The sequence below is a fragment of the Typopeltis vanoorti genome, chromosome 18 (assembly GCF_054136105.1).
Source record: "Typopeltis vanoorti isolate ZY-2024b chromosome 18, IOZ_Tvanoo_1.0, whole genome shotgun sequence".
In the NCBI taxonomy this organism is placed as follows: domain Eukaryota; kingdom Metazoa; phylum Arthropoda; class Arachnida; order Uropygi; family Thelyphonidae; genus Typopeltis; species Typopeltis vanoorti.
In genome coordinates, this window is record NC_143566.1 from 87,899,451 (window position 1) to 87,914,891 (window position 15,441).

General features: G+C 38.0%; 1 protein-coding gene across 3 annotated transcripts in view; it reads right to left on the reverse strand.

Moving 5' to 3' along the window:
- Positions 1–15,441, reverse strand: part of LOC150096907 (kelch domain-containing protein 4) — a 106,233-nt gene that overhangs the window by 41,252 nt on the left and 49,540 nt on the right. For all 3 annotated transcript variants that reach the window (XM_090408275.1, XM_090408277.1, XM_090408274.1), the window contains exons 6-7: positions 9,995–10,218; positions 2,754–3,145 (exon numbers count right to left, since the gene is read on the reverse strand). In XM_090408275.1, the coding sequence (XP_090264401.1) occupies positions 2,754–3,145; positions 9,995–10,218 (616 nt within the window). The remainder of the gene's footprint in view (positions 1–2,753; positions 3,146–9,994; positions 10,219–15,441) is intronic.

The following is a 15,441-nucleotide window of genomic DNA, read 5'->3' on the forward strand; positions in this document are numbered from 1 at the left end:
AAACCTGGAAACTGGTCTATATTCAACCTATTCCTAAAAAGGGTGACAAATCACTACCATCTAACTACTGCCCTATCTCACTCACTTCAGTCCTAACTAAAGTAATGGAGAAAATCATCAACTCTCAACTCCTAATCTACCTTGAAGGTACCCGGCTATTAAGTGACCACCAGTACAGATTCCGTCAAAGCCGTTCAACAGGAGATCTACTCTCATACATCACCCATCGCTGGTCAAACGTCATGGAGAAATTCAGTGAATCCCAAGTAATTGCACTCAATATCTCCAAAGCCTTTGACCGATTCTGGCACAAAGGCTTACTAAGCAAACTTTCATCATTTGGACTGCCTCAGGACTTCTGCAGATGGATTGCCAGCTTCCTGTCTGGATGCACACTATGTGTGATGGTAGATAGCTCCCTATCCTCTCACCATCCAACAAATGCTGGGGTCCCACAAAGTTCAGTTCTCTCACCAACCCTCTTCCTTCTATATATATCAATGACCTACTTCAGTTGACCTCTAACCCAATACACAGTTTTGAAGATGACAGCACATTACATTCCTCCCTTTCATTTGACAAGCTCTACTCTACACAACTCATCTTAACCCACAGAACATCAACCACCACTGCCCCTTAATTCTGACCTCCAAGCCATAAGCCAATGGGATAACCCTCATCAACTTCAATGCTAGTAAAACCCAGTTCTGTCTTATTTCTCACAAAAAAAGAACCATTTTCCCCCAGCATTGTTTTCGATAACACTCAAATTCTCAGACAAGATGAAATTTCTCTTCTCGGAATTACCTTGACATCAAGCCTCTCCTGGCATAAACACATCACAACCATTGCATCCTCAGCTTCCAAAAAACTAGGCTTCATCTTTCGCTCAAGACACTACTTCACCTCTAAACAGCTGTTTAGAGGTGAAGTAGCCCAGTTCTCAAATACTGATCTCACATCTAGGGTGGGCCTCCAAAAAAGCTCCCTCAAAATGCTTGACTCAATACAGAGGAGAGCAATTAGACTAATAAATGACCTATCCCTCACCAACCCCACACTTTCATATAGATGCCCGGTCTCCACAATCTGTATATTCTATAAATATTTCCATGGGAAATGTTCATCTGAAACAGCATCAATAATTCCCCTACCCTGTACTAAGCCCATTGGAACAAGTACAGCTGCTGCCCAACATCCTTTCACAGTACACCTTGAAACCCACAGAACAAATTTCTTTTCCTTCTCATTCATCCCTACTACTGCAGTATTGTGGAACAGTCTTCCCCCAGACGTATTTCCCAAGAAATACAACATACAGGCGTTCAAATCTAATGTAAACAAGTTTCTCCTTTTGCAACCCACCACCCATATACGGTACTAACATACTATAGGTTGACCAGCCAACCTCTTGTATATGCATCCAACATAAAAAAAAAAAAGCAGGATTCAAAAAAGGATATTCTACAATAGATCGCATACAAGTAGTCACCCAACTCAGTGAACAATGCCAAGAATACTAGATCCCTCTTTGCTTTCTATTTATCGACTATAAAAAGGCCTTTGACACCATAGAACATAATGCAATTTTACAGGCACTACTAGAACAAGGCATCAATCCAGTTCTACATCAATCTAATTAAAGAAATTAATACTGGTAGCTCTACACAAATAACCTTATAACTATCACCATAAACCGAGGTGTGCGACAAGATGTCAAACCTTTTTACATGTACTCTGGAAAGTGCTTTAAGGAAAACCGACTTAAAAGGTGGCATAAACATTGATGGAGAGCTCTCCAAATACTAATGTTTGCAGACGATATAATACTTACAGTTCAAGAACCTCTGTAACCTGAACCAATGCTTCACTAAGTGAATAATTCCAGTAATAAAATAGGACTAAAAATTCACCCTGACAAAACCAAATGGATGAGAAATAAATACTGCCAAACACACACCTTTCAACTAAATAATTTCACTACAGAAAGTGTAGAATCCTACACATACCTTGGTTAAACAATAAACACAGACAACGATATTTTTGAAGAAATATCTACATGAGCTACATGGACCTCCTTTAACCGTATCAAATCCATAATCATAGATCCTGAGCTAGAATTAAAATAAGAGCTAGCATGTTCAACAGATGTGTTCTTTCATCTTTAACCTATGCCTCTGAAACTTGGAGCACCACACACACAAAAAGAGAAACTTAGTCTTCAAACCATCCTGCATGCTCTGGAAAGAAGAATCTTAGGGATAAGTAAAAAAAAGACCACATCACAAATATGACTATCAGAAAATTAACTGGAGTAAAAAATGTAGTGAAAACCACATGTGACCACAAGGCACAATGGGCAGATCATATTGTAAGACTTAATGACAACAGGTGGACCTACTGTGTCACAAACTGGTATCCAAGATCAACCAAGAGAAAACTATTGGCTTCCAACTAGATGGGAAGACCCTCTAACCAGAGTGATAGGACACAAGTGGAGAAGAATGGCTCAAGATCACCATAGCCGGAAACTTTGCGAGCTGCATTTGTAGAGAAACCCTGAATGAAACCAACAGGTCCATCCAGGTAATTATAAGATTTATATAACTTTGAGAATGCTTTAGTAACTGGAGGCAAAATATAGTAAAAAAAATTGTATCTTTTACCTGTTTTGTTATGATAAGTCATTAAGCCTTGAAATAATATCACATTTATATTACTGTATTTAACAATACTCACTAGTTTTTACTTACCTGTGGATTCCTTTCAGTTCTTTCTAGCAATGATGGGTCTTCAATAGGACTACATTCTTCAATTTCATTTTCAAGACTACAATCATCTGAGTTACACTCACTATCAGTTTTTTCATTTATCTTCTGTTTTCTTCTGTGCTTTTTTTCTAATATCTGTTGCTTAGCATGCAACTGTATAGGAAGCCATAGTGCCTTATCAAGCTCCAAAATGTACAGATCATTATAAAAGGTGCCAGTAATTTCTTCAGTGTCTTCTTCATCACATACACCACCAAAGAAATAGGCACGATTATTAGGAGAAACTGCTAGTGAAACACCACATCGGGGTGAAGGCTTTGTTCCTAATTGTTTGAGTTGAGACCACTTCCATTTGATCAAACCAGGAATTTTTTCTATAGATAAAATAAAAAAAAAGAATGCAAAAATAAATAATAAATAATAAGAGGAGTTTTCCCTTTCCATGGGAGTTTTCCCAGAAATAATATACAATAAATAATAAAATTATTACTGTCCATGAATTTTCATTTTAATAGGATAGCGATGAATAACGACAAGAGAGAAAGCTGGTCACCCAATTACAGAGAGTGGCAGGGAGACCAAACGATGGTAATTTGTGTAGTAGGCCTCGTCTTGGAAAGGAGATGAGAACATATAACAAGATGAATTAAATAGTGGGAAAATCCTGTTTTAGAATGAAACATGCTGATGTCTACATGCCTGTCATATATATGTGAATATACATACAGTAATTCATTTATCTGAACACAGCAGGAAGGCCATTAGCCATTCTGATAACTAAACTATCTTTTTTTTTATTGATCCAATACATAAGAGATTGAGAGACCTATAAACACACCAGTGCTATGTGCTGGGGGAGGGGGGGAGTGCAGATGAGGACAGAGATAGAAATTTATTGATCTTTTTGAGGAACTGCAGATTTAGTTCTTTGGGAATACTTCATATGAAAGGTTGTTCGAGGGGACAGAGGCAGATGGAATAAAAGAGGAGGGAGAAGCAGGTTTGGTGTGTTTGCAGCTGCACAGTAAAGGGATGCTGGACAGTTGCTGATCTTGTATTAAGGTGTAACAGAAAGCAGAGGAATGTTGGTTGCAAATTCACTGGAGCAGTGACCATGGAAGTACCTGTAGAATAGACACAGTGCAGAAACACTGCATCTGTGAGATAGGCTGAAGTGAATCTGTAAGAGAGGGCTCATTTATGAGCCTAACTGCTTGCCTCTGAACAGCATCAAGAATTTTAAGGGAAGTTTTGGGTGCACCACTACAAAAAGTTGAGCAGTATTCTAAACATGGGAGGATTTGGGATTTGCATATAGTAAACAATTGGATGGATGTAAAATAGCCTCTTGAACGATAGAGAATTCTTAGTTTCTTAAATGTTAGGAGGCTACCTGATGTGTTGTGTTTATGCCAGGAGAGACTAGAGGTAAACCTGACTCCAAACAGAAGTCTGGAGGTGTGCACATTACAGAGAGTAGCAGTGGATGAACTGAGAATTCTTTTGTGAGAGAAAAGGCAGGACTATATTTTGGTGGTGCTGAACATGACAAGGTTGTCCTCCCCCCTCACATTGAACGATAGTATGTAGATCAATATTTATGGCACTAGTTGCAGATATTCTTATAGCCTGGGATGCCAAGAGTACTGCATGGTTTGTCAAATGAATATAATGAGTGGAGAATACTATGATCTGCAAAGCTGTGGATAGGATTAGTGGTGATTATAAGCAGGATATTTATGTACAGGAGTAAGAAATAGGACAAAGCCTTCAGGCATTCCAGCATTGGTAGTGAAGCTCAAAGAGAGGGAGCCATCTAACATGACTCACAGAGAATGACAAGAGAAAAAGCTGGCTACCCACAATTGAAAGCTCTGGAAGAATCAAGGGCAACAGCACAAGTTTCTCCAAACCTTTCCATGGCACATGTCCAGTGGTGGGTGACGTAAGATACAAGGCCAGCTGTGGATCTTGAATGGTGGAATCTATACTGGCGGTTGTTGATTAATTTGTGGGTCTCTAAGTAGTAGAGGAGCTGGCCATTGATAACTTTTTCCATTATTTTGGAGAGGACTGAGGTGATGGCAGTTGGTCAGTAGTTTGACAGTAGACTTCTATCACAATTTTTTGGAAATAGGATGGATATGAGATTGATTTTATGCAATGGGATAAGTATCATATATGTATAATAAAATGTAGAGATGATGCAGGACAGGTGTTAACCCTGAAGCACAATGTTTGAGAACAACTGGAGAGATGCCATCAGGACCAGAAAACTTTCAGTATCCAAGTTATTAAGCAATTTTCTGATGTCTTTTTTTTGCTGAAAACTATAGGAAGCATATGGTACTTGATTCTGGTATAGTAAGAGATGATTTCCCTTGGTCATCTATGTGGAAGTTCAAGTAAGAGAGTGATGCCAGGAGGATAAGCATCTTTGGTTAAAGTAAAAGTGGTGCCATCGTTTCAAATGGAAGGCACAGCTTCCATTTGGACAGGAGGCAAGTTTTCTGCTGCTGGCATTTATGAAGTCAGATTTGGATATGCTGCGTGCTTTGGTATAGGCAAAGTACGAAGCTGGAGTTTTGATGCGAGCCACATGTAGTAAGCTGAATTTTTTCTTTGACTGCTTTGATACACTTTCGGCAGACTAGGGCTTGGAAAGCAAATAAGGATTATGGACTGAATGGAGGATGAAGGCCTTCATGCTAGTGAGAATCATTTCTGTGACTCATTTGCAGCAGGTGTTAGGGTCTGATGAGTGGAAGCAATTGTCAGACCAAGGAAAGGAGTAGAAGAAATTACAGAGGTTATTCCAACTGGTTTCTTTGTGGTGCCTGAGGATGTGAGGTCAGGAGTGGTTTGAGGAAGACATTCTGTGAGAGAAGAGAATTGTACAAGATTGTGGTCTGAGTTGCCGAGAGGAGAGGTGACCTCTATGGTGTATATGGAAGGAAAACCAAGAGGAAAACCAAAAAAAAGAGGAGAGTGAAGATGGTTATCCAAAATTCAAGTAAGTAGATGTATGATTTCAGGTCGGGAGTGATTGGAGGAGGACATTCTGTGAGAGAGGAGACTTGTACAAGATTGTAATCTGAGTTTACAAGAAAACAGTTGACCTCTATGGTGTATCTGGAAGGAGAACTGATCAAAAAGAGATCCAAAGTATTTAGAGAGCAAAGAGTGTCATCAGGAATTCAAGTAGGTAGATGTATGATTTGTATTAGGTCGATACTGATAGTAAAAACTTCTGTTTCTCATCCAGTGGTGTTGGAATAGGGGGAACCAGTTGGAATCTGAATGTTGAGGTCACCCAGGAAGATGACCTCACTATTTGGATAGCTGGACTGAAAGTGGTCAAGTCTAGTGGAAAGGAATGTGAAGAGGTCTGAAAGTGTCTGGTGACCGGTAACTGCAACAAATGGATGTTACTAAATGAGAAAAGGAGACTTAGAGCCAGAGAAGGTCAAAAGAAGGGATTCTAATCAGCCATTCTCAGGCAGATTATGTCAGATTTCACAAAGACACAGATGCCACCCTTGTGGTGAAAAGAATCATAAAGTATATCATGTGGGCATTGGAGGTAAACAGTAGTAGATGAGTTGTGATTAAGTTTTCTGTCAGATGCCTGGTCTGGAAGACTCCAAGTGATGGCAAACATCATTTATGTTTGTATTAATGTCACAGATGTTAGTAAAGTGAACATGAAAGTGAGTTTTTAGTGAAGAGATTCTGGGTTGGTTTGTATGTTGTGACTGATTGTGATGTGACTTTTTTTTTTTTTGATGATTAGTTTATGAAGACTCTTACAAACAATGACAGTAACACTATTCCCTTTTGTCATAGTGTCACTGTCATTGTTCGTAAGCGTCTTCATAAGTAAGTTTATTCATGATTAGATGGAAGAATATAGTGAAGATGTGCAGTGAGGGAAGATAGACTCTTGAACATGACTTCCATACAGAGAGAAACCAGCCTCTGCGCTATGATGTGGTCTCAACAGTGCCCCCTCACATACCACTACTCAGACTTCCCCACCAGGCATTACATGGCTGAGCATGTGGCAATGGGATTATGTACCAGTCAATCAGGAAGGTCTTCTGCCTCGTTACTGACAGATTATGGTTTGTGCACTAACTGGCAGCTGGCCAGCCTGCAGCACCATCATTTTAACTACTTTACCCTCGAAATGGAGGAGTTTTTAGGTCTCTAAGTATGTTTGTCAAGGCCTTCAAGGATATTACTCACAATGCACAGAGAAGGGGGGGGGGTAACCAAAACCAGAACCCTTACTCTGGAGACCAAACAGGCAGTGGTATTTCAAAGGGCAATGAAGAACATTTACCACATAGTATCTAGCTGGCATTTCCTCCAACAAGAAGGTATCCCCTTTGTAGCAGGAATATTCGCTGATTTTTCCAGAGTTCCTTTTGTAGAAACAGGTCACACTGTAAGAAGGCAGGGTTGACATGACAGGGAGAGGTATATTGCATATATATTGCAAATCCCTGCCCATTGGTCATTCATAAAGAATGGCTGCCCATTCAGCCATTCTTTATGAATTTATGACTTAAATTCATAAAGAGAATGTGCCATTATGACTAACTGTAGATGTCATTGATTCACCAATATACAAATTAGCCAAATATTTAGCAAAAGTGCTTTCTCAATATACTGGCAACACCCTTCCCCCACCCCACCCCTGCACACACACAAAAAACTCAGCCCACTTTAAAGCTAGTGTAGAAAACCTCACACTCCAACACACTGACACTATGGTCAGTTTCAATGTTTCCTCTCTGTTCACCAATGTCCCACTTAAAGACAATTTTGAAACCTTATTCAAATTAAATTTCCTCCCGATATCTCCGCCTTGTTTAAGTTCACTATGAACTCTTGCTTTTTTTTATATGGCAAGGAAAATTCTACAAACAAATAGCAGGGACAGTTATGGGCGCTCTTCTCCCCCCGTCCCCACCAAATTTCTTCATGGAAACATCTGAAGAGACAACACTAAACTCTGCTCTATACCAGATCCACTGTTTGGCTATGCTTTGTTGATGTGTTTTCCATTAGGCCACATGGCCTGGATAGTTTCAACATATGTTTAACATACACTTAAACAATCACCATCCCAGGATCCAGTTCATATTAAAAAAAAGTCTCCCCTTCCTAGATACTTTAATTCAATGCCGGTCTGATGGATTAATGGCATTCTCTGTTTACAGAAACCCACCCAAACACACACACGGTCACCCCCCCCCCAAAGTACAGAATTATTAAAACTTAATACAACAGGGATAAATTCATTAGTTCAGATAACACTGCCCTCCCCCAATGAACTTGACCATCTCCACAAAACCTTCTTGGCCAATGGCTACAATTCCTACCATATCCAAAAAATATTTAAATCCCTAACTCATAACTCCTCTCCAGAACAGAGGCTACATCAAAGCTATCAGTATTCCATATATCCAAGGCACATTTAAAAAACTAACAAAAATCTTTGCTACACCAAAGACTAACCACAGTCCCTAGACCTAACAGGTGTTTAACAGTCACCTGTAGTTGTAAACTATCCTACTATAACCAAACAGACAGGACAGCCCATTTATAAAGCTATCAATGTATAAAGCCACTGTTTATTACTAGTTAGCTATTTATATTTTGCAAATAAATCTCTTTCCTCTCTCCATCACAACAAATATAAACATGAAAGACTTTTCCTTCAGTTGCTTCTACCTTAAACTACCCTAACCTCAACAAATTTGGTTGCATGAAACTGCCCCAAATATAGGAAGCTCTCATCCTCCACATTCAATTTCCCCTAGTCCCCTAGGATATGCTATTTAGAACTTTTAGGCCCGCATGCTCTACATTAAGTAATGAAGATGTATCACATATCCTATTATGCTTTGTCAATGGTGATGCTTGATGATAGCAATTTGACTGCCAAAATATTGAAAGTATTAATTAAATTTATTTTATTTAATATATAAATCTACATTGCAATTTCCTTAAAAAATACAACTGTGAATAGTCAATGCATAAGCCTTACTACTAGACTGAATATTCCATGTGCTGAGCTATGTCTCAATTCAAGCCTGCATGATCACTCTCACAATTAGAGACAAAATGTGTAAAAAGTTTTTTCACCTGTTACAAAGTAAATTATACTTGCTAAGAAATTATATTCTTATTTAATCTTTTACCCAAGTGTAAGCAAACAAAGTTTGCATGTGAAGTATCTTCATGACAAGATAATTTAATTTAGAGACAAGATAGTTATGTTGGTTATGGACAAATTCTCCAATGCTATAACCAACTTTGGGTACCTTTCATCCCACACTGTTTCAGGTAAGCAGCTCCCAATAGCTGCATAAATTCCAGTTCTTTCTCCCTGTATGTTCTTTCCTCCTTTGAATCTATGTATAGCTGATGCCTTTCACAATGAGCACTTACCCTGTGCTAGGTGAGATAATTTGGCAATGCATGTTAGCCATGTTTCTTTATACTCCCCAGGCCAACTGTTGAACGTCTACTTTGGCTATTTGCAATTCTTCCGCTGTTAATAGCAACAGCCCTCCTTTCTCTCTCTATCCTGCATGAGTACAATCCTTCTACACCAAGGATAATTTGGTTATAAAGTAAAACATTTTGTGGCTAATTAAATATGTTTATTATTTAACCCAAAGTATTTATGATGGTTGATGCCAACCATGAGATCAGCATTAACGAGTATCCATAATATGCTAAAAATGTGCAAAATAAATATATAATCTACTTCATTTGGAAATACTACAAATAAAATTCTTTTTTATTCATTTTAGGTTCTTTCCTAAAATATCTGTTCAAAATTCCTTGCCCTTTGGAATGCATATTCAAATATTCCTTTTGCATGAATGTAATCAGTAAAATAATTAATTTAATTTTATCTAAAAAAGATATAATGAAATTAATTTTTAAAAACAGCAGTTTCAAGATTATGCTGATTCAAATTCCATTTAACCAGTACCGATTCAAATATTATTTAACAATAACATTTTTAAGCCTCTTTAGGTAAAAATTACCTTAGGAGAAAAAGGCTTAAATGTGCTCTCTGCTTACAAAGTTTGATAGCTGCATCTGCAAATTGGGGAAGGAGGGTAATTTCACTCATTATTTGAATACTTTTTTTTTAATATAATTATAGTATTTAACTGTAATGAAAAGAATAAACATACCATCAGACTGCAAAATAAACATATCTGAGTGCACTATGCCATGATCTATTTCCTTCTTGACTTTATCCCTTGAATATCCTCCATATAGCAGCATTCTGCCATTTGCAAGTGGAGCCATTTGACATGCTGAACGGGGAGATGGGCCAACACCTCCAGGCTCTAGTTTATGCCACTGGTAATTCTCCAGGTCAAACTGATAGATGTCATTGAAGTATTTATAATCTCTGAAAGAAGAAGATAGTAATTTTTATTGATACTGGTGAAAAAACACAATTTGCAAACATAAAACTTTACATTATCAGTACTCCTTGCTAATAATCCTTTGATGATACTAGAGAGCATGATATTGATCAGTATTCAATTATTATCAATAATCATGTGTCCCAATCTCACTGAAATCTAGTCAACTGCCCAGTAGTTTTAGATGTTCAGAGACAATGAAGTAGACATAGCCTCAGGCATAAGACTTGGTAAAGAATTGATAAAAACTGATTTATCAGAAATTGCAGATCTAATGTGATAAAAGCAAACGAATGTCAACAACATATATAAATAAAATCTGCACTCACACATCCATCCATATTTATGAACTGCACAAAATACAGATTAGTATTACTTCCAAGTCTCCATGGAGTCTAAAGACAGGAGATTAAACAGTGACATACCACAAGAATTATCATACCTTGCCTCGAACACATTCAATACTGGAGCATTCATCACCCACTCTGGCAATGCATTCCACCTATTAAATACCCACCAAGCAAAAAATCTCCTTTTCATTTACTTACTCACATGATCATCATACAATTTCCAGGGATGACCTATAGTTGTCACATTGCCCATTATTGTATGCAGTAATTCCACTGTATCTATTTGATAGGCTCCTCTCACCAACTTATACATCTTGATCATATCACCACACTATCTCTTATCTGCCAAGCTCTGAATACCAGATTCTCTCATTCTGTCCTCATACTCAAAACAGAACTCTGTGGTACATCACTTATCGCCTTCCTTTTTCAGGACACTACATGTCCATAAAAAATTCGTTAGCTCCTATCAGCCAATCAACCCTGTAACCAAGTACCAAATGACTATTCATCCCATCCTGCTCAATATCAACAATAGTTTATCATGCAGTACTTGATCAAACACTGTGGTAAAATCCAGATAAATCACGACATAAGCAACTCCACTTTATAATACACAAGCCACTCTATTATAAAATGTAACCAAGTTATTAAAGCATGACTTCTCCTAAACAAAACCATGCAGTTAAGTTCTCTCTTGAAAGATTTTCATTCTCATCAATCCAGGTTTGTATTCTGTTTCTAACCAATTTCCCTAACACCTTCACCACTACAATTAATATATATTTGAATCCTACATATTGCTTCAACACACTGCTTGAGCTACTTAGGGACAGTGTAGCTAAGTAGCTCAAGGAATTCGATCTTCTTACTCACACGTGATATTTCCTGCTTCAGTCAATGCTACCGTAGTTAAAGTTACCCATTATTATCACTCTTCGGTTGCTTACTAGTCTCATCATTTCAGAACCTGTAGCAATATCCTACTAAATATCTAAAATCTGTGCTTACCTCAACCTCACACAAAATGGCCTCAAAGCTATTACCATTATTGCTTTCTTCAAGTTCCACACTGAGAGGACACAAGTTTTCTAAAATCATCAGTAATATCTCACCTCTTCTTTTATCTCTTCTGTCTTTTCGAAAAATACTATAACCATCACATTCTTTTCCCATGAATATGTCATCTATTAATCATGTCTCACTAACCCCAATGATTTATGGACTAACTATATCAAGGCAACTTTGCACCCTTATCCCTAATACTCCTTGCATTGTTGTATAAGCACAGTAGCTTTCCCCTGGACCCTCTTCCTTTCTAAGTTTCTTACTCTATCATTCAAGTATTTTTAACTCTGCTGCTCCCATTGAGGCCATCTCTCTGTGTATTCATATTCATCTTCCTTTGTCCATTATTTTGCCCCAATTCATATTGTATATTCATAGTCCCACCATCTAGTTTTCATTTTCCTGACTGGCTACACACTCTCTTTCTCTCCTCAACACTATACCCAGCCACTGCAACTCCCACTCAAATGCAGACACTGCAGCAAACAACTATTTCCTATCTTCAAATTTATGTCATACATCCAAACTCAAGTCCTCTCTTCCTGCACATTCTAACTATTATGCCATTAATTATCACTGCTCTTCTCCTTAACTCTATGCTATCATGTTTTGGCAATACACTCAATTCTCTCTCTCACATCACACTTCACTGTCTAGCAAAACTTGCAAATCCTGTGTTATTCAATTCACACTTTCTTGCTAATTATTTTTTGCAACCAGCATAGTCAACTTCTCTGCATTCATTCTCCTGCCTGCAGCCTCAGTCACTCTTCATATTGTTGCTACTACCTGCTCCATTTTCATATCTTTCCCCATACACCACTTCCACCATTCCAACCATTCCACTGAAATCCTTCATCACTGACTTATTTGCCAATGGCACCTTTCTTCTTACACCTCCAAATCTCTTCTCTAAATATGCTATCTCTGTACACAAATTTATCATGGTTCTCCAAGAGATGTGCCAAGGCTGTACTAATAAAAAATCAAGAATACCACAACTGGCTCATATCAAGAACTCCATCCTCCTTTAATGCTTATACTCAAGCTCTACATAGCTGCAAGAAACTATCAGAGTTCAAAATAGAGTTTGAAAGAGCAAAAAGCAGGAAATTTGCAGTGTCCAAACGACAGTCAAGAATTCTGCTCTTTTGCCAAAGCAATCAGTCGTAACTTTTACTCAACACTATTCCCACTCTATCATGCCCGATGGCTCTATTGCATCATCATCCATAGAAAAAGCCGATCTCCTAGCTTCACGCTTTGCTTCCAATGCATGTATAACCATCAATGGTAAATCCCCCCCCCCACAACCATTCCAGATACCCAATATACAATGCCCCTATATCCTTTTTCCAAAAAGAGATAAGAAAAATATTCCAAATTAGACCAAAAAAAAGAGCCTCCTGACACTGATGGCATTTCTCCAATTGTCCTGAAGGTTTGTGCACCAGAATTGACTTCTGTCCTATGTCACCTGTATATATTGTCTTACTCCAATGGTATTTATCCTGCAGCCTGGAAATTGGCCTATAATCAACCCATTCCGAAAAAAGGGCAACAAATCACTGCTGTCAAACTATTGTCCTGTCCCACTCACCTCAGTCCTATCTAAAGTAATAGAGAGAACCATCAATTCCCAGCTCCTACACTACCTCAAAGGCACCTACCTAATAAACAACCACCAGTATGGATTCCGTCACTGCCAATCAAAAGGAGATCTACTCACATATATCATACATATCTGGAAAAATACCATGGAGAAGTTTGATGAATCTCTAGTAGTTGCACTTGATATCGCCAAAGCTTTTGACCAGGTCTGGCACAAAGGCTTACTAAATAACTGCCCATCATTCGGTCTGTCTCAGGACTTCTGCAGTTGGACTGCCAGCTTTCTGTCTGGATGTACACTATGTGTGATAGTGATGGTTTCTTATCCTCCCACCATTCAACTAATGCTGGGGGTTCTACAAGGTTCAGTTTTCTCACCAACCCTCTTCCTTCTATATATCGATGGCCTACTTCAGTTGACCTTCAACCAATACACAGTTTTGCAGATGACAGCACATTACATTCCTCCCTTTCATTTGATAAACCTTACTTTACACAACTCACCTCAACCTACAGAACATCAACTACTACTGTCCTCAACTCTGATTGTCAAGCCATCTTCCAATGGGGGTTCAGATAACCTCGTCAATTTCAACGCTAGTAAAACCCAGTTCTGACTTATTTCTCACAAAAAAGAACCATTTTATCCCAATATTATTTCTGACAACACTCAAATTTCCAGACAAGATGAGATTTCTTTTCCTGGAATTATCCTGAAATCAAGCCTCTCCTGGCATAAACACATCACAACCATAGCATCTTCAGCTTCTAAAAAACTAGGATTTCTCTTTTGTTCAAGCCATTACTTCATTTCTGAACAGCTGTTAACCTTATACAAATGGCAAATCTGCCCAACTATTGAATACTGCTCTTACATTTGGAGTGGGGGGAGGGGACATAAGAGCTCCCTCAAAATGCTTGACTCAATATGGAGGAGAGCAATTTGACTGATTAATAACCCATGTCTTACCAACTCACCAACTTTTTTTCTTTTTTTCAACGGAGGAAAGAGTGCTGTAAAAGGAGTTAGAGATGATAAAGGTGACATGAAAACGGGAGAAAAAGATATCCTTGAAGTATGGAGTAATTACTTCAAAAAATAGCTAAATGAAACAAGCAGTGATAGTACAGTGGTAAAAAACACTCAACAGGCATATAGTCAGGAATACATATCCATATACTTGAAGAAAATGATATTCGACCAGAAATGCTGAAGTATGCTAGTATAAAGGTGTTACAGTGGCTGCATGGCATAGTTCAGAAGGCCTGGACAGAAGGGTAAATTCCCGATGATTGGAGTAGAGCTCTCATAGTACCCATATATAAAAAGGGAAATAAAACTGAATGTGAGAATTACAGAGGTATTTCCCTGTTGAGTTTTCCTGGTAAGATTTATGCCAGTATACTTGAGAAATGGTTGAGAAGAATTGTAGAAGAAAAGCTGGGTGAAGAACATGCTGGATTCAGGCCAAATAGAGGCTGTCAGATCTTCACTTTACGACAAATAGTGGAGAAATCATTGGAATATAACAAAGATCTGTATTTAAGATTTGTTGATCTGGAAAAGGCACATGACAAGGTGCCAAGAGAGAAGCTATTCAAAACATTACAGTTATATGATGTCAATGGGGCATTATATCAAGCAATACTGAGTCTGTATTTCAGTTGTAAGTCAGCAGTTAGAATTGAAGGAAGTACAGGAAGATGGTTTAATATTAAATCTGGTGTGAGACAAGGATGTACATTATCCCCTCTGTTATTCATTATCTATATGGATCACATTATGAAGGAAAGTGGTATTAAACATGATATCAAAATTGGAGATGTTAATGTGAGCTCTTTGCTTTATGTGGACAATGTTATACTTCTATATAAATCTGCAACAAGTCTGCAAGATTCCCTGACTAAATTGAATAACTATTGTAATAGATATGGTATGAAGGTCAGCAATAAAAAGACAAAGACAATGAAAATAGGCAGAAGCATTGAAAATGTCAACTGCATTGTGAACGGAGAACCTGCGAAACATGTAAAACATTTCAGCTACTTAGGCACGATTTTTAGTGAAGATGGTAAATTAAATATGGAAATAGACAACAGAATCAACAAAGCTGGTATGGTAGGAAGTTAATTGAATAAATTCATATAGAATATGAGAGAAATTAGTCGAAACACTAA